Source organism: Pelobates fuscus, chromosome 7, assembly GCF_036172605.1.
Source record: "Pelobates fuscus isolate aPelFus1 chromosome 7, aPelFus1.pri, whole genome shotgun sequence".
Classification (NCBI taxonomy): domain Eukaryota; kingdom Metazoa; phylum Chordata; class Amphibia; order Anura; family Pelobatidae; genus Pelobates; species Pelobates fuscus.
Genome location: NC_086323.1, coordinates 208,691,472 through 208,716,348, shown reverse-complemented (window position 1 = coordinate 208,716,348; position 24,877 = coordinate 208,691,472). Strand labels below are relative to the sequence as shown.

Sequence of the window (24,877 nt, the reverse complement as noted above, 5' to 3'; positions counted from 1 at the left end):
TGTCTGATAGCACACTATATATACACCCCATACTGTCTGATAGCACACTATATATACACCCCTTACTGTCTGATAGTACACTATATATACACCCCTTACTGTCTGATAGCACACTATATATACACCCCTTACTGTCTGATAGCACACTATATATACACCCCTTACTGTCTGATAGCACACTATATATACACCGCTTACTGTCTGATAGCACACTATATATACACCCCTTACTGTCTGATAGCACACTATATATACACCCCTTACTGTCTGATAGCACACTATATATACACCCCTTACTGTCTGATAGCACACTATATATACACCCCTTACTGTCTGATAGCACACTATATATACACCCCTTACTGTCTGATAGCACACTATATATACACCCCTTACTGTCTGATAGCACACTATATATACACCCCTTACTGTCTGATAGCACACTATATATACACCCCTTACTGTCTGATAGCACACTATATATACACCCCTTACTGTCTGATAGCACACTATATATACACCCCTTACTGTCTGATAGCACACTATATATACACCCCTTACTGTCTGATAGCACACTATATATACACCCCTTACTGTCTGATAGCACACTATATATACACCTCTTACTGTCTGATAACACACTATATATACACCCCTTACTGTCTGATAGCACACTATATATACACCCCATACTGTCTGATAGCACACTATATATACACCCCTTACTGTCTGATAGCACACTATATATACACCCCTTACTGTCTGATAGCACACTATATATACACCCCTTACTGTCTGATAGCACACTATATATACACCCCTTACTGTCTGATAGCACACTATATATACACCCCTTACTGTCTGATAGCACACTATATATACACCCCTTACTGTCTGATAGCACACTATATATACACCCCTTACTGTCTGATAGCACACTATATATACACCCCTTACTGTCTGATAGCACACTATATATACACCTCTTACTGTCTGATGGCACACTATATATACACCCCTTACTGTCTGATGGCACACTATATATACACCCCTTACTGTCTGATAGCACACTATATATACACCTCTTACTGTCTGATAGCACACTATATATACACCTCTTACTGTCTGATAGCACACTATATATACACCCCTTACTGTCTGATAGCACACTATATATACACCCCTTACTGTCTGATAGCACACTATATATACACCCCTTACTGTCTGATAGCACACTATATATACACCCCTTACTGTCTGATAGCACACTATATATACACCTCTTACTGTCTGATAGCACACTATATATACACCCCTTACTGTCTGATAGCACACTATATATACACCCCTTACTGTCTGATAGCACACTATATATACACCCCTTACTGTCTGATAGCACACTATATATACACCCCTTACTGTCTGATAGCACACTATATATACACCCCTTACTGTTTGATAGCACACTATATATACACCCCTTACTGTCTGATAGCACACTATATATACACCCCATACTGTCTGATAGCACACTATATATACACCCCTTACTGTCTGATAGCACACTATATATACACCCCTTACTGTCTGATAGCACACTATATATACACCCCTTACTGTCTGATAGCACACTATATATACACCCCTTACTGTCTGATAGCACACTATATATACACCGCTTACTGTCTGATAGCACACTATATATACACCCCTTACTGTCTGATAGCACACTATATATACACCCCTTACTGTCTGATAGCACACTATATATACACCCCTTACTGTCTGATAGCACACTATATATACACCCCTTACTGTCTGATAGCACACTATATATACACCCCTTACTGTCTGATAGCACACTATATATACACCCCTTACTGTCTGATAGCACACTATATATACACCCCTTACTGTCTGATAGCACACTATATATACACCCCTTACTGTCTGATAGCACACTATATATACACCCCTTACTGTCTGATAGCACACTATATATACACCCCTTACTGTCTGATAGCACACTATATATACACCCCTTACTGTCTGATAGCACACTATATATACACCTCTTACTGTCTGATAGCACACTATATATACACCCCTTACTGTCTGATAGCACACTATATATACACCCCTTACTGTCTGATAGCACACTATATATACACCCCTTACTGTCTGATAGCACACTATATATACACCCCTTACTGTCTGATAGCACACTATATATACACCCCTTACTGTCTGATAGCACACTATATATACACCCCTTACTGTCTGATAGCACACTATATATACACCCCTTACTGTCTGATAGCACACTATATATACACCCCTTACTGTCTGATAGCACACTATATATACACCCCTTACTGTCTGATAGCACACTATATATACACCCCTTACTGTCTGATAGCACACTATATATACACCCCTTACTGTCTGATAGCACACTATATATACACCCCTTACTGTCTGATAGCACACTATATATACACCCCTTACTGTCTGATAGCACACTATATATACACCCCTTACTGTCTGATAGCACACTATATATACACCTCTTACTGTCTGATAGCACACTATATATACACCCCTTACTGTCTGATAGCACACTATATATACACCCCTTACTGTCTGATAGCACACTATATATACACCTCTTACTGTCTGATAGCACACTATATATACACCTCTTACTGTCTGATAGCACACTATATATACACCCCTTACTGTCTGATAGCACACTATATATACACCCCTTACTGTCTGATAGCACACTATATATACACCCCTTACTGTCTGATAGCACACTATATATACACCCCTTACTGTCTGATAGCACACTATATATACACCTCTTACTGTCTGATAGCACACTATATATACACCCCTTACTGTCTGATAGCACACTATATATACACCCCTTACTGTCTGATAGCACACTATATATACACCCCTTACTGTCTGATAGCACACTATATATACACCCCTTACTGTCTGATAGCACACTATATATACACCCCTTACTGTCTGATAGCACACTATATATACACCCCTTACTGTCTGATAGCACACTATATATACACCCCTTACTGTCTGATAGCACACTATATATACACCCCTTACTGTCTGATAGCACACTATATATACACCCCTTACTGTCTGATAGCACACTATATATACACCTCTTACTGTCTGATAGCACACTATATATACACCTCTTACTGTCTGATAGCACACTATATATTCACCTCTTATCGTGTTATGTGAAGGTTTATGTTGGAGTAATATTATTGCACGCGGCAGTTTGGGGTAGAGTGCAGGTAATATTTTTGTTGTTATTCTGTGTAGCCAAAGCTGAAGTCTAAGGGTGATTTTTGAGTACATTTCTAACACAGGGTTTTGTAAGACTGAGAAGACAATGGTGCATTGAGCCAACAGTGCAGCCAGACACAGACAAGACAATCTGTTACCGCTGTGAAAGCCAAGGCAACGTGACTAATACGGCAAAGGAATCCCCAATAAAACAAGGCTGCGTTACTGAATAGATTACCAGAGGGGCCCTTGTTTACCTAACACAGGGTTAATTATATAGCCATGGAGATATGCTGGGGGATAGAATTGGGCTTTTATTAAAACACTGTCATAATGCATCACAGCTAGTAAGGGGCACAGAGAGAGAGAGAGAGAGAGAGTGCTCATAGTGTCACCTCCATAGGACTATGGACAGACATCGGAAGACGTATAGGAATGCTCAACGAGAGTCCCCAGCAGTCCATCCACTCTGTGTTGTTTGGGCTAATGAGCAAAGTATTAGTCTGAGCGTCTGTGATAGGCTGAAAGCGATACACTAGCACTCTCAGCCAATCACAGTGACAATTGCTGGGCTGAAATTGGTATGATGAGAGGGAAGTGTGTAATCTCTGCCTTCACCACACCTCCAGCAGGGGCCGGCCACGAAGCCTCATTTAATGTTAAACTGCTCAAAAATGGATTAACACTGAATAGAGGAACGGTGCCAGGGGACTCCGGGCACTATAACCACTTCGATGAGATGGAATGGTGTAACACTGAATGGAGGGACTGCGCCAGGGGACTTCGGGCACTATAACCACTTCAATGAGATGGAATGGTTTAAAACTGGATGGAGGAACAGCGCCAGGGGACTCCGGGCACTATAACCACTTTGATGAGATGGAATGGTGTAACACTGAATGGAGGGACTGCGCCAGGGGACTTCGGGCACTATAACCACTTCAATGAGATGGAATGGTGCCTATAGTTTCCCTTGCAGTCAGCTGGAAGTTAAAAGTTACTGCCTCTTTTGGAACTGTGAGGATTTACAGAATCTCCCGCCTAAGCTAATGTGTGGTTTTTGTTTTACTGCTGGAAACTGATCTCTGTCTGTCCAGAAATCCAGTCACTTACTTACCCTTACTATTAGCATGACAATATGTGATACTCCAAATGCTGGGATAATGAAGAGTCAATGTGTACTACAAGGGCACATTGACACCGCCAAAATATAAACACAGCGAGCGTTTCACCCACTTATATACTGTACAACAGCCAGAAAACTAATCTGTCTACTGCTCTCAATTGATCTTCAAATCTAGTGTGCAAATAAGGAGCAAACAGAGGGAAAATAATAGCATGAACTGTGAACAAACATGATTAGAATGAATGAGGCTTGCAGGGAGCAGCCTATAGAAGACCCTTTCATAGGAGGAGAAGTGAAGATTCTCTCATAAAGTAAAATGAGGATGATTTTAGAACCTAGAAGAATGCTTGGGCTTTGCCAGTGTTGGTGTCTAGATCTGGATGAGTCCGTCCCCCCCACTCGTGAAATGACAGCAACATCTTGATGGAGAAGTGGTTGTGACCTCCACCAGTTTCAGGAAAACCATGATTATTTGAAAAGAACACACTAGACAATTTTAACTTTTTTCGATGAACATCACAATAGGTTTGTAGAGACAAGGACTACCGACCGCGTTATCATTTAGATGATACGGTAATCTTGGGTGAGATCTCTTGAAACAAAGAGAAATTTAAAAAGCTGGTATAGATTTTCGAAACATGTAGCGTTTATTTATGTACATACACATTGCGGGGGGTGGGGGGGGTTTGCTTACGAGATGCTAAACATTGTTTTAATTTTAGTCTAATCGAATGCAATGAAAACCAGACCTTGTTTGTTCTGCTCAAACAGCTATTTTTTGCATACTATCAATTTCTCCTATAACTGAATTCTTTATCAATGATCCCAAATGTGCATTTAATTATAGCATTGTGCTTGAAACCCAGTGTTTTGTTGCTTCGCCTTTTGTATTTGACTTTTTCACATATTCCCCATTGTATTCTTAGAGTACCAACAAAGCAAAAATGCACAATAAATGATCTATAAAACCTTTAACGGGAAAGTATCATGACGTATGCCAACGTTCGATGCCCTTATGTATCGGATCGATCGCAATATGTGTCCATTTGTGACAGCAACTCCTTCCCTCTCCCAGTCACGTGTGGTGTTCCCCAAGGTTCCATTCTAGGCCCCCTACTATTTACAATATTTATAAATGATCTGCCTAATGTCTGCAAATCATCTAATGTACTTATGTACGCAGACGACACAGTAATCTATGCGAGCAAATCCGATATACCGCAGCTTGAGGCTGTGCTCCAAGAACAGTTTACAGAGGTAGAAAAGTGGATTGCAAAAAACAAACTCTTCCTAAACACTGACAAAACTGTTACAATGATCTTTAGAACAGTACCTAAATTACACAAATTACACAATTCCTACCTAACCATCAAAACAAATTCAAATAGCACACTGACCGCAGTCCACTCCTTCAAATACTTGGGTATGTTGTTAGACCCCAATCTATCTTTTGGCCTGCACATAGAAAAGCTTGCATCTAAACTTTATCCAAAACTAGGTGCCCTGTACAGAAACAAATCCTGCCTAAGCCCTACAGTAAAGGAAAAGATTGTACAGCAAATGCTGATGCCAATCATTGATTATGGGGATGTAGTATATGCATCTGCATCGCAATCACACATTAATAAACTGAACACATTGTATAACTCGTTCTGACGATTTGTGCTACAATGTAATTACAGGACCCACCATTGTGACATGCTAAAAGAACTAAACTGGCTGTCGCTGGAATCCAGACGCACCCTTTATCTTTCCAGCCTTGTGTTTAAGGGCTTTTCTGGGAAGCTCTCACCCTACCTGAGCAGAATGCTCTCTCCGGCTGTTCCCACCTCCTATAACCTCCGATCCAGCACTCTATTTAGTCTACCTCAATACAAAAAGAAAGCAGCCCGGCCCTCCTCCTCCTACAGAGCGCCGCAATTGTGGAACGACCTCCCACACAATTTAAAATCTTCCCCAAACCTAAAGTCCTTTAAGAGATCCCTCTCTACATACCTCAAAACAGAATGCACGTCTTGTGGTTGATTATATATTTCCTACCTGTTCTATGTTAATTTTTGTATATATTGTGTATAATATTGTTCTTGTATTTTATTGTACCCTAATGTAACAATGCAATGTTTTGTGGACCCAGGACATACTTGAAAACGAGAGAAATCTCAATGTATCCTTCCTGGTAAAATATTTAAAAAATAAAGATTTAGCAACTGGTATCACAATCTAGTTCAATCCTGGCCCTCACTGCATTGGACGAGGACAGACACATTGTTCCACTTCTCCTCCTCTCTCTATGCTGACTGACAGGTGTAAAGGACGGAACTTCTTACAGCGATCGAAGTCAGAGGAGCTCTGTTCCAGGATGAAGCCAAATATAGCAAGGTGAATTTCTAGATTTCATATCTTTAATACCCCATAAACACATAACTGTTAAATATAGGGGGGAAAGCCAACATGGGGAGTCATGGGAAGAGAGTTCCCCTTTAAAAGTCACATAGCCTAAAATTATCTCTGCAACAGCAGATGGTATTTAAAAAAAATAAAATAAAAAAAAAAAAGAATTGCAAAGAAATTGGGCCAATTTGGCAGAGAACAAGTTAGTCTGACTCATGATGACTTCATAATTATTAAAAGAAAAACATCCTGGCGCTTGATCTAAAAAGCTGACAAGCCAAAAAGAACTTGGCTACAGACTGCAAGACCTTAATACAACTTTAGTTTTAAGATCTCTCTTTGGAAAGAGGGCTTACAGTTTCATTTCATGGGACATTCTTTGCTTGACATTGCTAAATAATACTTCTGTAGCGGAGCTCCCTGTACCCCGGCTGGTTACCTCTGTCAAGGATTGCTTCCTAGCTGGAACAGGGGAAAACCTCAGCACTTCTGCCCCAGTCGCCGTGGCTTGACTGGGGTCCTTCTGGAACAGGATGGGGCACTATAGCTCCATTCCCTCCCAGGGACTGGACGACACACAGTCCCTGGACTTCTAGTCCTTACAAGAACTTTCCCCGCCGAATCCTCCATGAGCTGGAACAAGGTGCTGAGCAGTGTTTATAGCCCTTTCCGCTCCCAGTAACTAGACGACACACAGTTCTGGGAGTACAAGTGATTTTAATGAGCCAAACTGCCTTGTATGCACACACCCCAGCAGGGGGTCTCCATTGTATTCAGCACAAGCCCCTCCCAGGAATCTCTGGGCCTGTGAGATTGTGACGGACCTTCTGACTATTTTTGTAGGTTGCCTGCTATGATTTGACTGTTTGTAATTTTATTGAGTTGTCGCAGCAATGTTTATGTAATGATCATATGAGCTAGTCCCAAGAAAAATAAAGTTTTACATGTTAGTTCCTATTGGAACTTATGTCCTGTGTGGATTTGTAGGGATCCCAATGACAGAGTCTTCGGACATGTTGGCTGATTGCAGGATCCCTCTAGCCCTTGGATGAAGCAAGAGAGCTAGGCCTGAGAACTCCAAGTGCCTTTGTAAAGGCAATAACTATAATCACTGTAAGCAGAGCTCCAGAGGAATAGGCCTGGAAGGAGAGATGCAACCTGGTCGGGAGGAAGAGCTCCAAAGAGCTTCGGCGACTGGGGCTGAAGTATTCCAGCGTCCCTGCAAGCGGCTAGGAAGTGGACTGGGCGGAGGTACTCGGTCGGAGTACAAGAGCTCCGTCACAGAGATAATTGTATTAAAGAACAGTAAGCCAATTATCTCCCAGGAAGAGAGAGGCAAACAAACCTAAAAATACCTCAAAACATAATAAAAACATAAAATAACCCCACAAATAAAACATCCCCAAATAGACTTGATCTGAGCGCCCAAGTTCTCCAAATAGCACTAAGATCCATGCAGTGTAGGGGAAATGCCACCATGTTAAAGTTGTGATCAGCTGCCCACCTGGTCCTATGTCCAAAACAGTTCCAGGGCGTTTGGTAATTTTGCTGGTCAACTTTCAGGAGCTCCTGCAGCCGCAATATGGGATGCTTTGCCTAGCTCTGCGGCAGCATTTGTTCCCCTTAGTCTCTGGCACTTTCCCTCCAAAAAGCATTCTCCTGGCGGATTTTAAAGCCATATACCGTAGGCAAGTGTGCAGGTTTTTATCTATGCAGTCTGAATCCATCTTCACAGTCCATATATCCAAAAAGAAGAGTAGGGATAAAAACTGATCAGGCTCTGGTAAATCATCTGAATCATGACAGCTTCTCTCAAACTTTATGATAAACTATGTAGGAAGGGGTATAACCTGAATGAGAAACTATGTAGGAATGGGTACATTGGAAGGGTACTCTGTAGGAAGGGGTATAACCTAAATGATGAACTATGTAGGAACGGGTACATTGGAATGGTACTCTGTAGGAAGGGGTATAACCTGAATGATGAACTATGTAGGAACGGGTACATTGGAATGGTACTATGGGTACTATGTAGGAATGGATATAACTGGAATGATAAACTATGTAGAAATAGGTATAACCGGAATGGGAGAGCTCAATAAAGAATATCACTCTACGAGAGAAACGGATCCGCTTGTATCTCTTTAACAATAAAGAAATAATCTGAACTACAGGCCCCAAGATAGATACAGGTGTCATTCATGTGGTGAGACCCATCTCTCAATGGACAGAAGAACGTTCCTACACAAGCCTATGGAACAAGTGCTACACAATATGTTCCTCTTGCAGGTATAGGTACAGCCAAGCAATTCTGGAGGAGATACAATTCCATAATAACGTTCACCCATCATAAGGCCATATCAGAAACAGGTTCGAGCTTGTACACAAAACACTTCATAACTAATTACCTCTAAACAACGGCACATGCAGCTGGGGAGGTATGGATACATTTACTTTGGAATAGATGGACTAACTACTGTCATCATTAATAAAAAGCAGTTTAAATGAGTTAGAGTGAGGTTTACAGAATGGAATTCTATTGGGATAAAAAAAAAAAAACTACACTTCTTGGAGGCCGTTTATCCAATGCTACTAAAAGACTTTAAAGAAATATCGAAACAAAGTGTTAAGGCAGATCGTTCAAACGTCACCATTTATTTACTGGAATTTAACGACCACTGTACAGTGTGAGAACAAATGGCCAAGTCAGTTCCCAGAGATTCCCGAATGTATGAAAGGTTAACAGATTAGTAGGATCTTGGGACTGTTAACAGTTACAGCTTGCACATGCTACAGATAGGTTTATTCTGTTACAATTGCAAACATTTCATATGTACAAAGCGTAAAAAACAATGTATTAAAGGACCACTCTAGTGCCAGGAAAGCATACTCGTTTTCCTGGCACTAGAGTGCCCTGAGGGTGCCCCCCTCCCCTCAGGGACCCCCTCCCGCCCGGCTCTGGAAAGGGGAAAAGGGGTAAAACTTACCTTTTTCCAGCGCTGGGCGGGGAGCTCTCCTCCTCCTCTCCGCCCCGTCGGCTGAATGCGCACGCGCGGCAAGAGCTTTGCGCGCATTCAGCCGGTCGCATAGGAAAGCATTTATAATGCTTTCCTATGGACGCTTGCGTGCTCTCACTGTGATTTTCACAGTGAGAATCACGCAAGCGCCTCTAGCGGCTGTCAATGAGACAGCCACTAGAGGATTTGGGGGAAGGCTTAACCCATTTATAAACATAGCAGTTTCTCTGAAACTGCTACGTTTATAAAAAAATGGGTTAACCCTAGCTGGACCTGGCACCCAGACCACTTCATTAAGCTGAAGTGGTCTGGGTGCCTAGAGTGGTCCTTTAAGTAAATCTCACATCAATGACCTTTTTACTTCAATGAATAACGGTTTTAGTGTATTCGACTAGCAATTAAAAGAAAAATCAAATCTAGCGGAGAGTCCGTCAAAATAGGCACGAGGCAAACACGCTTATACTAGGTTAAAATGCACATGCGTTGTCGGTTTAACGCCAACATTTAATCCGAATGTTCTGCCAACTAAACTGATACTTAATATAAAAATATAATGATATTTTACTTTAATTTAGGCTTCCTGAGCTTCACCTGTATACTGCCAGCATAGTAGTAAAGAGTAATAACTTGGAGGTCTGGGATGGGGCAGTGCCGGTTTTAGGGTTCTGTCCTGCGCTTCCCTGCTTTAGGATAGTCCCCAATTTAGCGTGAGCTCATCTTTGGAGTTAAATAAAGCCAATGTTCTCGATGTATCTTTTCCCAAAAGAGAGGATAGCAGACTAGCCACTTCTTTAATTAACGGGCCTCTTATCAGACTTACAGAGGGCCACATTCCGATCAGGAGGGTTCTCCTCCATCCCTCTTTGTAGCACATGTAACCCATTTCCCTCGTGTGTTAGATCCAACAATTTTATACATTATTGTTCTATTTTTAAATTATATATTGATATATAAAAAACTAAAGGAAAAAACAAAACAAAAAACAGAACATGCATTGATAATCATCAAAACTAAATTAATGACAAGTAAGGCACACTTCCTCTGTACAGACGTCCAGCTTCCTCCATATGTTAGTATTGAATCGAGCTTTCTCCTTTTCCAGCTGTGAATCATGACTGTATTAGGCTCCAAAAAAGCCATTCCCAGTTAATGTGGCGCACGGACTGCAATCTAAAGAGTGGGGCGCACAGACTGGCATCTAAAGAGTGGGGCGCACGGACTGCCATCTAAAGAGTGGGGCGCACGGACTGCAATCTAAAGAGTGGGGCGCACGGACTGCAATCTAAAGAGTGGGGCGCACGGACTGCCATCTAAAGAGTGGGGCGCACGGACTGCAATCTAAAGAGTGGGGCGCACGGACTGCCATCTAAAGAGTGGGGCGTACGGACTGCAATCTAAAGAGTGGGGCGCACGGACTGCATTCTAAAGAGTGGGGTGCACGGACTGCAATCTGTTTAAAGGGAAAAAGGCAATTTCTCATGCACACGACAAAGACAAACTTTAAATAAATACTATGCAAACTAAAAGACTGCTACCAGTAGCAGTGTGTACTCAATGAGCACAGCCAGTGAAATGGACACTCCACACACTTAGAGCACTGTAGTTCCTGAAGTTTTTTTTTGTGTGAATAGTGTGTCCACTTTTTTCATTTTACAAAAAGTACAGGTTCCAACAGAAATAGGCACTTTGTTCCAAACTTGGCAGTCAGTCAGAAGCCGGGTCCTGTTACTTCCTTGTCTAACTCAGGGGAGCCCAGAGCACCTGCCTTGCAAAGACTTCTCATTGTGCTGCATTGGGAGTCTGTGATTGGACAGTCACAGAAAGTCTGGGCGGGGTTAGAAGGGGAGGGCTGAATGTTTTCAATCAAGGTACATCTACTAAATATGGATTTTTATTATTTACATTTGGGAAGTGTAGTGTGAATTTAAAGTCTCAGAGCAAGAGATCTCATTTCAATCTGAGCATTTCTATTGTATTATTAGGTTTCATTTATAGGTAAGGAAAGAACAAGGAAGTACAGAAAACTGTAGCGGAGCTCCCAAACCAAGAGTAGGTATCTCTGCTATTACTTCCTCGAAGCTGAAAAAAGCAAGGTAATAATCCAAGACCCTCCCCAGCAACTAGACGACACATAGTTCTGGGAGTCAACAGACTATATTTTGCTCACACACAGCTTTTTTACACCGACCCCTTGCATCAAATGGGGGTTTTCTTTCAGGATCCTCAGTTTCTTTGAGATAATTGTATGAGAAAACTATTTTTCTGATACAGGAAAACATACATTTTAATAATATAGGAACCCCGTGAAAGTCATATCACTGAATAGCTTGGGTCTGAGCGCCTACTTTGTCGAAATAGCGCTTAGATCTCTTTGGTGGTTTGGGAATGCCATTCACCAAGTTTTAATCAGTTGGCCATGAGGTGATGCCCCATAGAAAACAAGGCAACAACCGGTCATCTTTTCGGGGGTTCTCAAACGAACACAGACAAAGGCTTCCCCTGGCTGTTAGGGAGCGAATGCTCCCCCTGTTCTGCAGTTCATGCCTCCCAAACCACGTTCTCATAACTGTTAGGGAAGTTGGATGGGCAGCGGTACAAGTTTCCCAGGTGTTCTCGGGGTCGCGTCCCTGACATACAGTTCCACGCTGTCGACATCCATGTACCGCTGTCTACGTTTGGCCACACAGGGGAAACATTTGTACTAATGAGCAATATGTGGTTAAGTGCCAGGGGTGGTCGGAGGATTGTGAGGTGTTAACAGGGGACCACACAAGTTGGTTCGGTAAACGAACAGGGGTGTACGGACAGCTGAACAAAAGGGAATAAAAGGTGACAGATGCTGGCCTCCAATAAAGTGAAAGGCCTATAAAGCAGTGGTTATGGGAAATTACACGAAGGTCCGGGAAAAAACAGGCTGCATGGGGAACCAACATTCCAGACTACTTCACGCGTCTTTACAATCCGCACGACACAGGAAAGTTCCAACACATTTTACGAACGCACGGAGGAAAGATGTGGAAAGCCACCTAGACCCAAAAGGAATTTATATAATGACCGTTCTAATTTATCCCTCATTATAAAAGGCTTTAACCCCTTAAGGACACATGACATGTGTGACATGTCATGATTCCCTTTTATTCCAGAAGATTGGTCCTTAAGGGGTTAAACTGCACAAAAGGCTTCATTAATCCAATTCAATACAAAAAGCAGGATTTTAACATGATTGCAGAATTGTAAGAATTCATTTAGGATGGGGTCTACCTAAACAAGGAATAACAAAATATACCAATAATGCTTTTTTGGATCATATTTCATTGCCAAATTCCACCTTATTTGCAATACTGTAAGCATTGATCTTGAAGTTGCCACGAACGCTTTGAAAGGGAGGAATAACTGCATTTTGGGAAAAGCATAAAAAAATGTTTAGACTAGCACCAAACACAATTCTATAATTACATTTTTTTTAAAGAATGTAATGTGCTATATTTTCCACATTTGCATCTCTGCCAGACTTTAAATGTTCAGACAATGAGACCCAGTGGGCTTTGAGGGTCAATTTCTCACGACCCACACATTTAAAGCTGTACTTGACACAATGGGTGTCTGATTATCATACGGAAAATGAGGAAGGTGTATGTAACGAATCCCCAATACTCTGGCTGAGTATATTCGTTGTAAGGCTCCGAAGTGATGCAGTGATTATAGCTCCCAGTTCCCCAAACATAAGCCTAGACTGGATGAACGGTAAAACAAATCTCTTTAACCTCTTAAGGACACATGAAATGTGTGACATGTCATGATTCCCTTTTATTCCAGAAGTTTGGTCCTTTAGGGGTAATCCAGGCTCAAGGGCCTGCTTTTATACAATAAAGAGACATAGCAAACACGCCCATGACACACCCATAAACACACCTGCAAAATTTCCCCAAATTGCAATGTCACTGACTAGGCAATAAATGCCAAAACATGAAAAACACACAAAAACACATATTTCCCAACTTGGAACCGCTATAGTCTATACATCCCGGGATAGCCTGTATCTGAGCACCCAACATATCCGAAAAACGCTCAGATACCACGAACACAGCCGAAACGCCACTGGGGTAAAGTACTGACCGGCCTCACACATGGTCCTATGCCCAAAACAGTTCTAGGGCGTTTTGTCCTTTTGCTGGTCAAATTCAGGAGCTCTATGCGAAAGAAATACCGAATGCACATTCTGGATATTAAGTAGCGTTTGTTCGTATGGTTCATACGAACAAACCCTCCGAACGACACTCTCCCTCCATGTGTGGGAAGGAAGCATGCGTTCGTCAAAGCTGAGCGGTGTTCAGGAGTTTCCATGTCCGATTTTAGTGCCACGCGATCGATGCCCAAACACCGCTGCCTGTATTCTCATGAACAAGATGGCTAACAGTTCCCACGCGACCACTCAGCCGCACAGTTAGAACCCACACTGATTAAAGTGCCAGGTTAACAAGGGTCAATAAGCTCAAAGGTGTGGTCCGCAGTTTGTGGGTTGGTTTGGTTCCCAAACAGTCCAAGGGAATCCCACAAACCAGGTCTTTTAATAGCCTTTTAGCATGGCCCATAGTCAGTGGGCAGGAGGCTAGCCTCCACACTCCTCCAGGAGCCCGTGGCGAACGTCCAGGCAAAGGGGCACTCGTCACAGTGTATTCAAATATTTGTAAAAATATAGCCACGATCAGTCGTACGATTTTGTGCCAAGCAGAATAGAGAGGAATCAAGTTTAAAATGGAGAGTCTGCTCAGTTTTTAAAAGGAAACAGAAAACCATAATACAAGCCACCCACTCCTCTAGGAGTTGTAATTTAAAGGGACATTAAACAGCCTGCAGACTGGCTTTTCTCTAAACTCAGACAGTCCCTGGTGTGGTCCTCAAACCCTCCATGACAACGTTCAGCGTTTTCACACTCTGCATTAAGATATTGAGCACCACATAGAGATACTCTGATCTGACGAGATTACCACATTTACATACTAATCTCCCTATGGGAAAGCATTGGATTGGCTCCGTACATCAGCAAGAGGAAGAGTGACCGCTGTGGTGAGACAGAAAACTCCAACATTAGGAATACATGTTTGTAATGTTAACATCAGAGTGTTACTTTACAGTTTAAACACATTTTATATCGTTTCAGAGCAGGAATAATGTAAGCTTTGTGGCCAAAAGCTATATACATAACAAGTGGACAAGGTCTGTGTCACAGAACCATCATAAAAGCCTAAAGTGCTTCTGCAGGGTGTAGAAGGCTAATAAAGCAGGAAATAGGAAACTCCAAATTTAACACATTGTGCAATAGAGTAAGTGTACACATTAGATCTCTATCTTTACAGCAAGCATTTAGGAAGGCTGTGTAAGTCACATGCGGGGAGGTGTGACTACAGCTGTATAAACAAAGTGATTTAACCCCTAAATGGCAGAAATGTGTCTCAGTTGTTTAAACCAAGTGGTGGTGCTTAAGGCATCTGAAAAATTTTGAAAAGCTTCCGGACAACGGCAGAGTAGGAGCACGGGGGAGGACCCCGGACAACGGCAGAGTAGGAGATTGGGGGAGGACCCCGGACAACGGCAGAGTAGGAGATTGGGGGAGGACCCCGGACAACGGCAGAGTAGGAGCACGGGGTGAAACACATGTCTAGAGGTAGTCTTACCTGTAAAAACCGAGTCAGACCCGGTTTGCAATAAAATACTGCTCCCTGAGCAGCATTTAATTCAGGGTTTGACAAATCTTAGGTGCCTGGTTGCTATGCTGTGCGTACTGTAGGCAGACGGTGAGGGAGCTGTGATCTCCCTGCGTAATCCTTATATTGAGGGACTAAAGGTAAGCAATACTCCTCATTTTAATATTTTTATACACATATAAAATGCATGCTTGGCGGTGAACGGGTTAATCAATCATCGGATGACTGAGATCCACTATGACCGGTTTTAGTCCAAGAATTAGACAAACACAAAATGGATTTTAAAATGCCAGAATACTTTGTGCATTGCTTTAACACATTTTTAAAGAGTGGAAATGTACCAAGCAACCAAATTACATATTCCAATGTCATCGTTATCCACAATGTCTGCTGCTCGAGCTTGGCAGACAGCCTGCTGTGATTTACTTACAGAAAACACTAAACACACAGACATCGATCTGCGAAAACGCGGCTCTTCACTTCTTGAAACAAACATATTTTGCAAACTAACTTGGCATCCCCAATGATAGCAGTAATTCCAGTATTGTCGGGCTAACATAATGGCCGTTCAAGTTGCTGCTTCTGTTAACGTTTGAAGGAATTGTAAAATCACTGGGCAATGCTTCAAGCAGAGAGCTCCTGGAAAAACAATACACTTCATTTAGCATCGGGAAGCTTGCAAGACGTGTTAAGTGGGCTTAAGTGTGAATCTGGCATAACCTGAACGAGTTTGTGTTTACACAGGCAGCCTGGGGCTGTCTTCAATCAGGTAACGTACACACTGTATTCAAGATGGAAACATAGACTGGAGACTGTCAGGAGGTAAACCTCGCCATTCCATCTCAGCGAGAGTCTGGGAGACGCTCCAAAACAGTGCGTCCCGTGGGTACTGCACTTACGTTTCATCGAGCCGAGTGCGTATCTGTAACCAACAGACGCCATGACTCCCGTTACTATTAGAAAATGTAAACTGTAATGAAATACCCATCTCTGCCTTTCAAGGCAATACGGATGGCACGGGTACACATTTGCAGTTTTAGAAAATTATTTTCATTTTATTAAATTCGGGTAATTTTCTGTATTAGAAATAACGTTGTAGAATCACCGCTAATCTAGCATTATAATGCATCTTGTTCTGAGTTTCTCTGTGATGGATTGGTTAAAGGAACACTATAGAGTCAGGAATACAAATAAATAGGAAAGCATTGGGAGGTTATTGCACACGCGTGGCCCCAACCAGCATCTCCCACTGAATCAATGCATCTCTACAGCACCTCCGTGCAGACCGCGAAGACACTGAATGTAGGTGCTCCACACTGTGCAACACTGACACAGGAAGCACCTTTAGTGGCCATCTGAGTGACTGCAATTAAAGGTGTTACTAGGCTTTAATGTAAACTCTGAAAAGGAAGCAGTGGAGGACCTGGCAGCATTCCCTTCGGTTGCCTGTAAGTATCCCCAAAGTTCCCAAACTGTTTCGTATTTCCTGTTCGTGGACCAAACAGAACATGTGTGGTAACCTTTTATTAGCCCTCAGAACACCGAACAACCCTGGCTGTTAACCGTGATTCACTCAAGTGCTTTCCCTGGGTGGTCGTCATTTGTATAACCGAACGCACGTGTTCTAAGGAATGGTGGCCATTTGGTCTAAGGATTGCAGTTCCACTACCGAAACGTACATTTAACAGCCTGCACGGACAGGATATAGACACAAGAACCACTGCATTAAGCTGAAAACCTTACATTATGCTGTATACCGTACAATAAGCTGTAGTTGATCTGGTGGCTATATTGTCCCTTTAATAAAGATTGGGATGAAGGAAGGATTTGGCACATTAAGCGGGCGTGTAATATTCCACCAGGAGTATAAACGGATTTGCTGACCAGACCTGGTATTAAATAATACGAGTAAAGGCCATCCAATCTGTTCCATCTCCCCACATTCGTAGTTCACGGCAGGAACAGACTGCAAAATCCTCTACAGAAAAATACACACATACAATATATATATATACACACACACACACACAACTAATTAAATTGGTCCATTTATTGGCCCGGAGTATGATAGTTCGACCCAGCAGTCCAATTCAATGAGAAACTACTACTAGGGTAAAATGTGAGGTCACATTGTGATATCCTAAATGCACTGCCACTAATAGCTACACGACGTTAAAATGATTTCAACGGTCAGTCATTCTGTTATAGCCAACATTAGAATGACTAGCATGCAAAAAGGAGAGAATTTCAAACCATTTCTATTCCTTCACGCTGTGTGTTCATATATTCTTCCTCAATCCGCTCCGATATTTTTTATTTTCACAGAAAGTCGGTAGCGAGTTGTTTAAGATTCTCCTTACGGTGCCCTGTGACACACAGTTATACAGCGAGAGGAAAAACGTATTTGATCCCTTGCTGATTTTGAACATTTGCCCACTGACAAAGAAATTATCAGTCTATAATTTTAATGGTAGGTTTATTTTAAGCGTGAGAGACAGAATAACTCTAAAAATATCCAGAAAAACGCATGTCAAAAAAGGTCTAAATTAGTTTGCATGTCAATGAGTGAAATAAGTATTTGACCTCTTCAACTTAGTACTTGGTGGCAAAACCCTTGTTGGCAATCACAGAGGTCAGACATTTCTTGTAGTTGGCCACCAGGATTGCACACATCTAAGGAGGAATTTTGTCCTACTCCTATTTGCAGATCCTCGCCAAGTCCTTAAGATTTCAAGGCTGACATTTGGCAACTCGAACCTTCAGCTCCCTCCACAGATTTTCTATAGGATTAAGGTCTGGAGATTGGCTAGGCCACTCTAGGACCTAAATGCGCTTCTTCTTGAGCCACTCATTTGTTGCCTTGTCTGTGTGTTTTGGGTCGTTGTCATGCTGGAATACCCATTCACAACCCATTTTGCCCTGGCTGAGGGAAGGAGGTTCTCACCCAAGATTTGATGGTACATGACCCCGTCCATCGTTCCTTTGCTGTGGTGCAGTTGTCCTGTCCCCTTAGCAGAAAAACACACCCAAAGCATAATGTTTCCACCTCCATGTTGGACGGTGGGGATGGTGTTCTTGGGAGTCATAGGCAGCATTCCTCCTCCTCCTTCTCCAAACACTGCCAGTTGAGTTGATGCCAAAGAGCTTAATTTTGGTCTCCTCTGACCACAACACTTTCACCCAGTTCTCCTCTGAATCATTCAGATTTTCAATGGCAAACGTCAGACGGGCCTGTACATGTGCTTTCTTGAGTTTTCTTGGTGACTATGGTCGCAGCTGCCTTGAGATCATTAACAATATCCTCCCGTGTTGTTCGGGGCTGATTCCTCACGATTCTCATGATCATTGAAACTCAACTAGTTGAGATCTTGCATGGAGCACCAGACCGAGGGAGACTGACAGTTATTTTGTGTTACTTCAATTTGCGACTAATCACACCAACTGTGGTCACCTTCTCACCAAGCTGCTTGGCAATGGTCTTTTAGCCAATTTCAGCCTTGTTTAGGTCTACAATCTTCTCCCCGACATCCTTGGACAGCTCTTTGGTCTTTGACATGGTGGAGAGTTTGGAATCTGATTGATTGCTTCTTTGGACAGGTATCTTTTAAACAGGTAACGAGCTGAGATTAGGAGCACTCCCTTTAAGAGAGTACTCCTAATCTCAGCTCGTTACATGTATAAAAGACACCTGGGAGCCAGAAATCTTGTCGATTGATAGGGGATCAAATACTTGTTTTACTCATTGACATGCAAATCACTTTATAACTTTTTTGACATGCGTTTTTCTGGATTATATTCTTTTGTTATTCTGTCTCTCACTGTTTAAATACACCTACCATTAAAACTATAGACTGATCATTTATTTGCCAGTGGATAAACCTTCAAAATTAGAGGGGGTTCAAATACTTTTTTCCCTCACTGTAGCTGGGAACGCGCTCCACACGGATGGTAGTTTAAGATGCTCCTTATGGTGTCCGGTGCCACACGGTTACAGCTAGGATATGGAAGTGGATGCGCTCCACACGGATGGTAGTTTAAGATGCTCCTTATGGTGTCCGGTGCCACACGGTTACAGCTAGGATATGTAAGTGGATGCGCTCCACACAGATGGTAGTTTAAGATGCTCCTTATGGTGTCCGGTGCCACACGGTTACAGCTAGGATATGGAAGTGGATGCGCTCCACACAGATGGTAGTTTAAGATGCTCCTTATGGTGTCCGGTGCCACACGGTTACAGCTAGGATATGGAAGTGGATGCGCTCCACACGGATGGTAGTTTAAGATGCTCCTTATGGTGTCCGGTGCCACACGGTTACAGCTAGGATATGGAAGTGGATGCGCTCCACACGGATGGTAGTTTAAGATGCTCCTTATGGTGTCCGGTGCCACACGGTTACAGCTAGGATATGTAAGTGGATGCGCTCCACACAGATGGTAGTTTAAGATGCTCCTTATGGTGTCCGGTGCCACACGGTTACAGCTAGGATATGTAAGTGGATGCGCTCCACACAGATGGTAGTTTAAGATGCTCCTTATGGTGTCCGGTGCCACACGGTTACAGCTAGGATATGGAAGTGGATGCGCTCCACACGGATGGTAGTTTAAGATGCTCCTTATGGTGTCCGGTGCCACACGGTTACAGCTAGGATATGGAAGTGGATGCGCTCCACACGGATGGTAGTTTAAGATGCTCCTTATGGTGTCCGGTGCCACACGGTTACAGCTAGGATATGTAAGTGGATGCGCTCCACACGGATGGTAATTTAAGATTCTAGTAGGACTTGACATTTTAAACCCTCTACCTATTATTTATACATTTTCTAGACTCAGCAGACCTGCAGTCACATTGCCATCCAGTAATTATAGAGTTTCCTGAATTTGGGAGAAAATAACATCGAAATCCTGCATTCCAGCTCCCACAGACCAAGAGAAGAAGTCTATCTTGGGGCAGTAAACTGCATGAAGCGCACAATTTCCCAATTCTGTTCGAGTGGGGTTACGGAGAGATTCGGGATGGTGTGTGCCACCATGACTCGGTAGAGAACCCAAGGTCTATAACATGGGGATGTAACCAGCATGGATATACACCACACTTTAAATTGCATTTACAATACATGGTTTAGTTCACTTATTTGAAGTCAGCCAGGACACTTTTGGGTTAAAAATGTAATTAAAAAACTAAACAATGACCAGGAATAATATAATATATATTTATATTCAATAAACAACCTACACTAGGTAGGTTATTTGTTTATCAGGTTATCATTGAGTATCGAAAACGTCCCCCAAGTGCTGTGTACTCTTCCACCTGTATACTTTGGCAAGTGTCCAGCCCCCATGTGTCTGCTTTGAAGGCATATATAACTTTAACAACCTACACACAGATGGCCAAATATTTTCCTGAAGACGTTGAAACCTCTAAGGAGTTCCAAGCTATATGTAAAACTAGAATAACCAAGCCAAGTCTATGTATTGCACCAGTATGCTCCCAAAAAAGGGGTCGCGCTCACAGAACTTATCATACTTAACAACTGCTGTGTGCACGAGCAGAACAAACACTTCATATACGGAAAGTTTCTCTGTGCAGATTTTTTTGTGTGCCATTTGTAGCTCGCGAGATGCTCAGGGATGCTACATTATCACATTGTGTGTTGATAAACTTCAATCTGGGATGGAATTTCGTGACCAGCAAAAAAACTAAACCCATTTTATTGATTAAACTTGCAATCTTTAGCCGTTTCCCTGGCATTGTGATACGTACATATGACGTTTTATGGTTTAAGGTTTGAAACAAATCATGATCCATCCAAACATTTATTTCTATCGTTTTCAAACGCACCAAATATTTACACTGGGCACAAGCTTAGTAGAAATCCTAATCGTGCACCATCATTGTATCACTACGGACATGTTTAGAGAACAGCTTTCATTAATATGGAAATTGCCTTCTGAGCTGGTGAGGTAGCTCAGTTGTAAATTCCCCGGCTACGGAGCCTGTTCAAAAACACACGGCCACAGGCTCAAATCCTGGCAGGGTCAGCTCAGCCCTTCATTCTCCTGACGTGAATAAAATGAATACCATTAATTCGGGTAATAACATCTATTATTAATATTCAGCTGCCAATCTGTTAATTTACAGACAGAAATTCCACTGAAAAGTTCTGAATCTCACTAGAATCAAGTCAAAAAAGGTTTGCTGGATAGGGATATATGAGAATACATGTGAAAAAGGAGACATTCTGGGGCTGACTTACCATTCACATTAGTCGACGGAAGGATTATTGACATTTTTGGTCTGGTGGTCTTATTTCTATTTGTAGCCGGTAACAAAAGATGGTCCTGTGTCAAAATATAATGTTTAATTAATAATAAAAATAGTATAATATTTACATTGATGGAAAATAAAACAATTCTTATTGTCAAATTCATTTTTTCTCTAAATGGATACTGCCCATATTTATTGAATTGGACACGTGGGAATAAGTGTTATTTGAGTAACATACTGTAAAGAACTAAGACAAAATCCAGAATGGAAAGTAAAACACAACCTTTGTGAATGGTACTCAAAACAGTGGGCCGGAGATTCCAAGGTGGAAATTAGGAGTAAAGGGGATATTGATATCTTATTTTCAGCCAATAACAGTGCTCGGAGGACCTGAAAATCCAATATTAAAGGACCACTCTAGGCACCCAGACGACTTCAGCTTAATGAAGTGGTCTGGGTGCCAGGTACCTCTAGGATTAACTCTTTTTTTTATAAACATAGCAGTTTCAGAGAAACTGCTATGTTTATTCTGAGGGTTAATCCAGCCTCCCAATCCTCTAGTGGCTGTCTCACTGACAGCCGCTAGAGGCGCTTGCGTGCTTCTCACTGTGAAAATCACAGTGAGAGCACGCAAGCGTCCATAGGAAAGCATTGTAAATGCTTTCCTATGCGACCGGCTGAATGCGAGCGCGGCTCCTGCCGTGCATGCGCATTCAGCCGATGACGTCGCGATCAAGATGGAGAGGAGGAGGAAAGCTCCCCGCCCGGCGCTGGAAAAAGAGGTAAGTTTAACCCCTTCCTCTCTCCAGAGCCCGGCGGGAGGGGGTCCCTGAGGGTGGGGGCACCCTCAGGGTACTCTAGTGCCAGGAAAACGAGTATGTTTTCCTGGCACTAGAGTGGTCCTTTAATTGAAAACGGAGAGCCAACAAGGCTGAAGAACAACTGCGTCTTAGCTCAATGGCTGGAGATTTTTATAGGGGTTTGATTTAGGATGCATGACCGGGATGAAGTGGCATAGTCTGCAATGGTCCAATTTGTGGTAGAGGCAGAGACATGTATGTCCTGGTGCTGCTCTTAGGAAACTGGACTATAAAAAATCATGTAATACAAAAGATACATAATGCTGAAGCATTTATTAAAACCATCTCGGGGTTCTGGAGACCCAGCTTCCAGTCTTACGATGGAATAGAACCCTTCAATGGCATTAGTTTCCCATAATTCTTTGGTCGATATTAGAATCTTAATGACGTACACACATACGTCAGTCTTTAGCGTACCCTTCAGCGCCAATTTCATTTGCTGACAAACATACCAAGACCATGTGAAATGTACCACACATTACATTTAAACTAGTAGAGAGAAAGTCTGGGTGGGGATTGCAAAGGCTGCAGAGCAGATCTTTCAAGAAGTTATTTTTTAAATTCATGTTTTCATTGGTTAAATGTACTAACATTTGTTTTATTGATTTTTGGATTGAGGTAATGGAGTGTCCCTTTAACACTCTTCATTTTCACCATCGATAGAGATGGTACAGATTTCCATCTGGTGTCGTTTACACAGTCCATACCCATGTGCAAAGCAGCAACATTATTTACATCAAGCTTTGGTTTTTTTTTACGGTGGAAAGGAAACATTTTGGTAAAACTACATTTCTATTGCATTATGCTAGAAGTAGAAAATAGTGTGAATTTGGGTCAAATAGTGAAGTAAGAATGCATCGGAATGGTTGGAAAGATGGCGAGGAGTATAACTTTCTGGCACGTTGGCCCATTCATTCTGGGACTGCAATCAAGGAGAGCCTGGAATGTATGAACTCCCAATATTTCAGTGCAGAAATGTGTTAAAGCAATCCAATAAATGCCATTTTATTTTCACACTGTGGTTAACAGATTTAAAAAAGCATCTCATTTGATAAACCCAGTTCTGGCCATTTCTGTCCTTGCTTTATAAGGCCTATCCAAGCACCACGACCACCATCTCTATGGGGTATTGTAATGGCTCAGGTGTTCAGAACTGGTCCAGGGAATAGCACCTTTTATATTAAACCAAACACTGCCCAAACTCAAATGAGGAAATGCAGCTTCATCCAAATTCTTGTACGGCCTAGTCACATCATGCAAGGTCTCTTTAAAGGAAAATAAAAATATAAATGTATACTTACATACAACAAGACAGTCAAAAAATACATTCAAAACACAACACGAACACATTTCAAATAAACTGAACAACTCCATGTTCAGTTTCCAGCCCCATATGAAGTGGTCAGCAGGCAGCCCCACAGGTAGCCGTCACCATAATAAAAATGGCAAATTCTCGCCAAAAATAAGGCAGCCCCCGATAGAAGAAGGCAGCCCCCGATAGAAGAAGGCAGCCCTCATAGAAGGCAGCCCTCATAGAAGGCAGCCCCCATAGAAGAAGGCAACCCTCATAGAAGAAGGCAACCCTCATAGAAGAAGGCAACCCTCATAGAAGAAGGCAAACCTCATAGAAGAAGGCAGCCCCCGATAGAAGAAGGAAGCCCCCGATAGAAGAAGGCAGCCCCCGATAGAAGAAGGCAGCCCCCGATAGAAGAAGGCAGCCCTCATAGAAGAAGGCAGCCCCCGATAGAAGAAGGCAGCCCTCATAGAAGAAGGCAGCCCCCGATAGAAGAAGGCAGCCCTCATAGAAGAAGGCAGCCCCCATAGAAGAAGGCAACCCTCATAGAAGAAGGCAGCCCCCGATAGAAGAAGGCAGCCCCCGATAGAAGAAGGCAGCCCCCGATAGAAGAAGGCAGCCCCCGATAGAAGAAGGCAGCCCCCGATAGAAGAAGGCAGCCCCCGATAGAAGAAGGCAGCCCTCATAGAAGAAGGCAGCCCCCATAGAAGAAGGCAGCCCCCATAGAAGAAGGCAGCCCCCGATAGAAGAAGGCAGCCCTCATAGAAGAAGGCAGCCCTCATAGAAGAAGGCAGCCCCCGATAGAAGAAGGCAGCCCCCGATAGAAGAAGGCAGCCCCCGATAGAAGAAGGCAGCCCCCGATAGAAGAAGGCAGCCCCCGATAGAAGAAGGCAGC

The 24,877-nt window shown here is 42.6% G+C and overlaps 1 protein-coding gene across 1 annotated transcript in view; it reads right to left on the bottom strand.

Annotated features, from left to right (window-relative positions):
- Window positions 1–24,877, bottom strand: part of ATF6 (activating transcription factor 6) — a 101,174-nt gene that overhangs the window by 9,169 nt on the left and 67,128 nt on the right. The window contains exon 15 of the mRNA XM_063427124.1: window positions 21,818–21,902. Within this exon, the coding sequence (XP_063283194.1) occupies window positions 21,818–21,902 (85 nt within the window). The remainder of the gene's footprint in view (window positions 1–21,817; window positions 21,903–24,877) is intronic.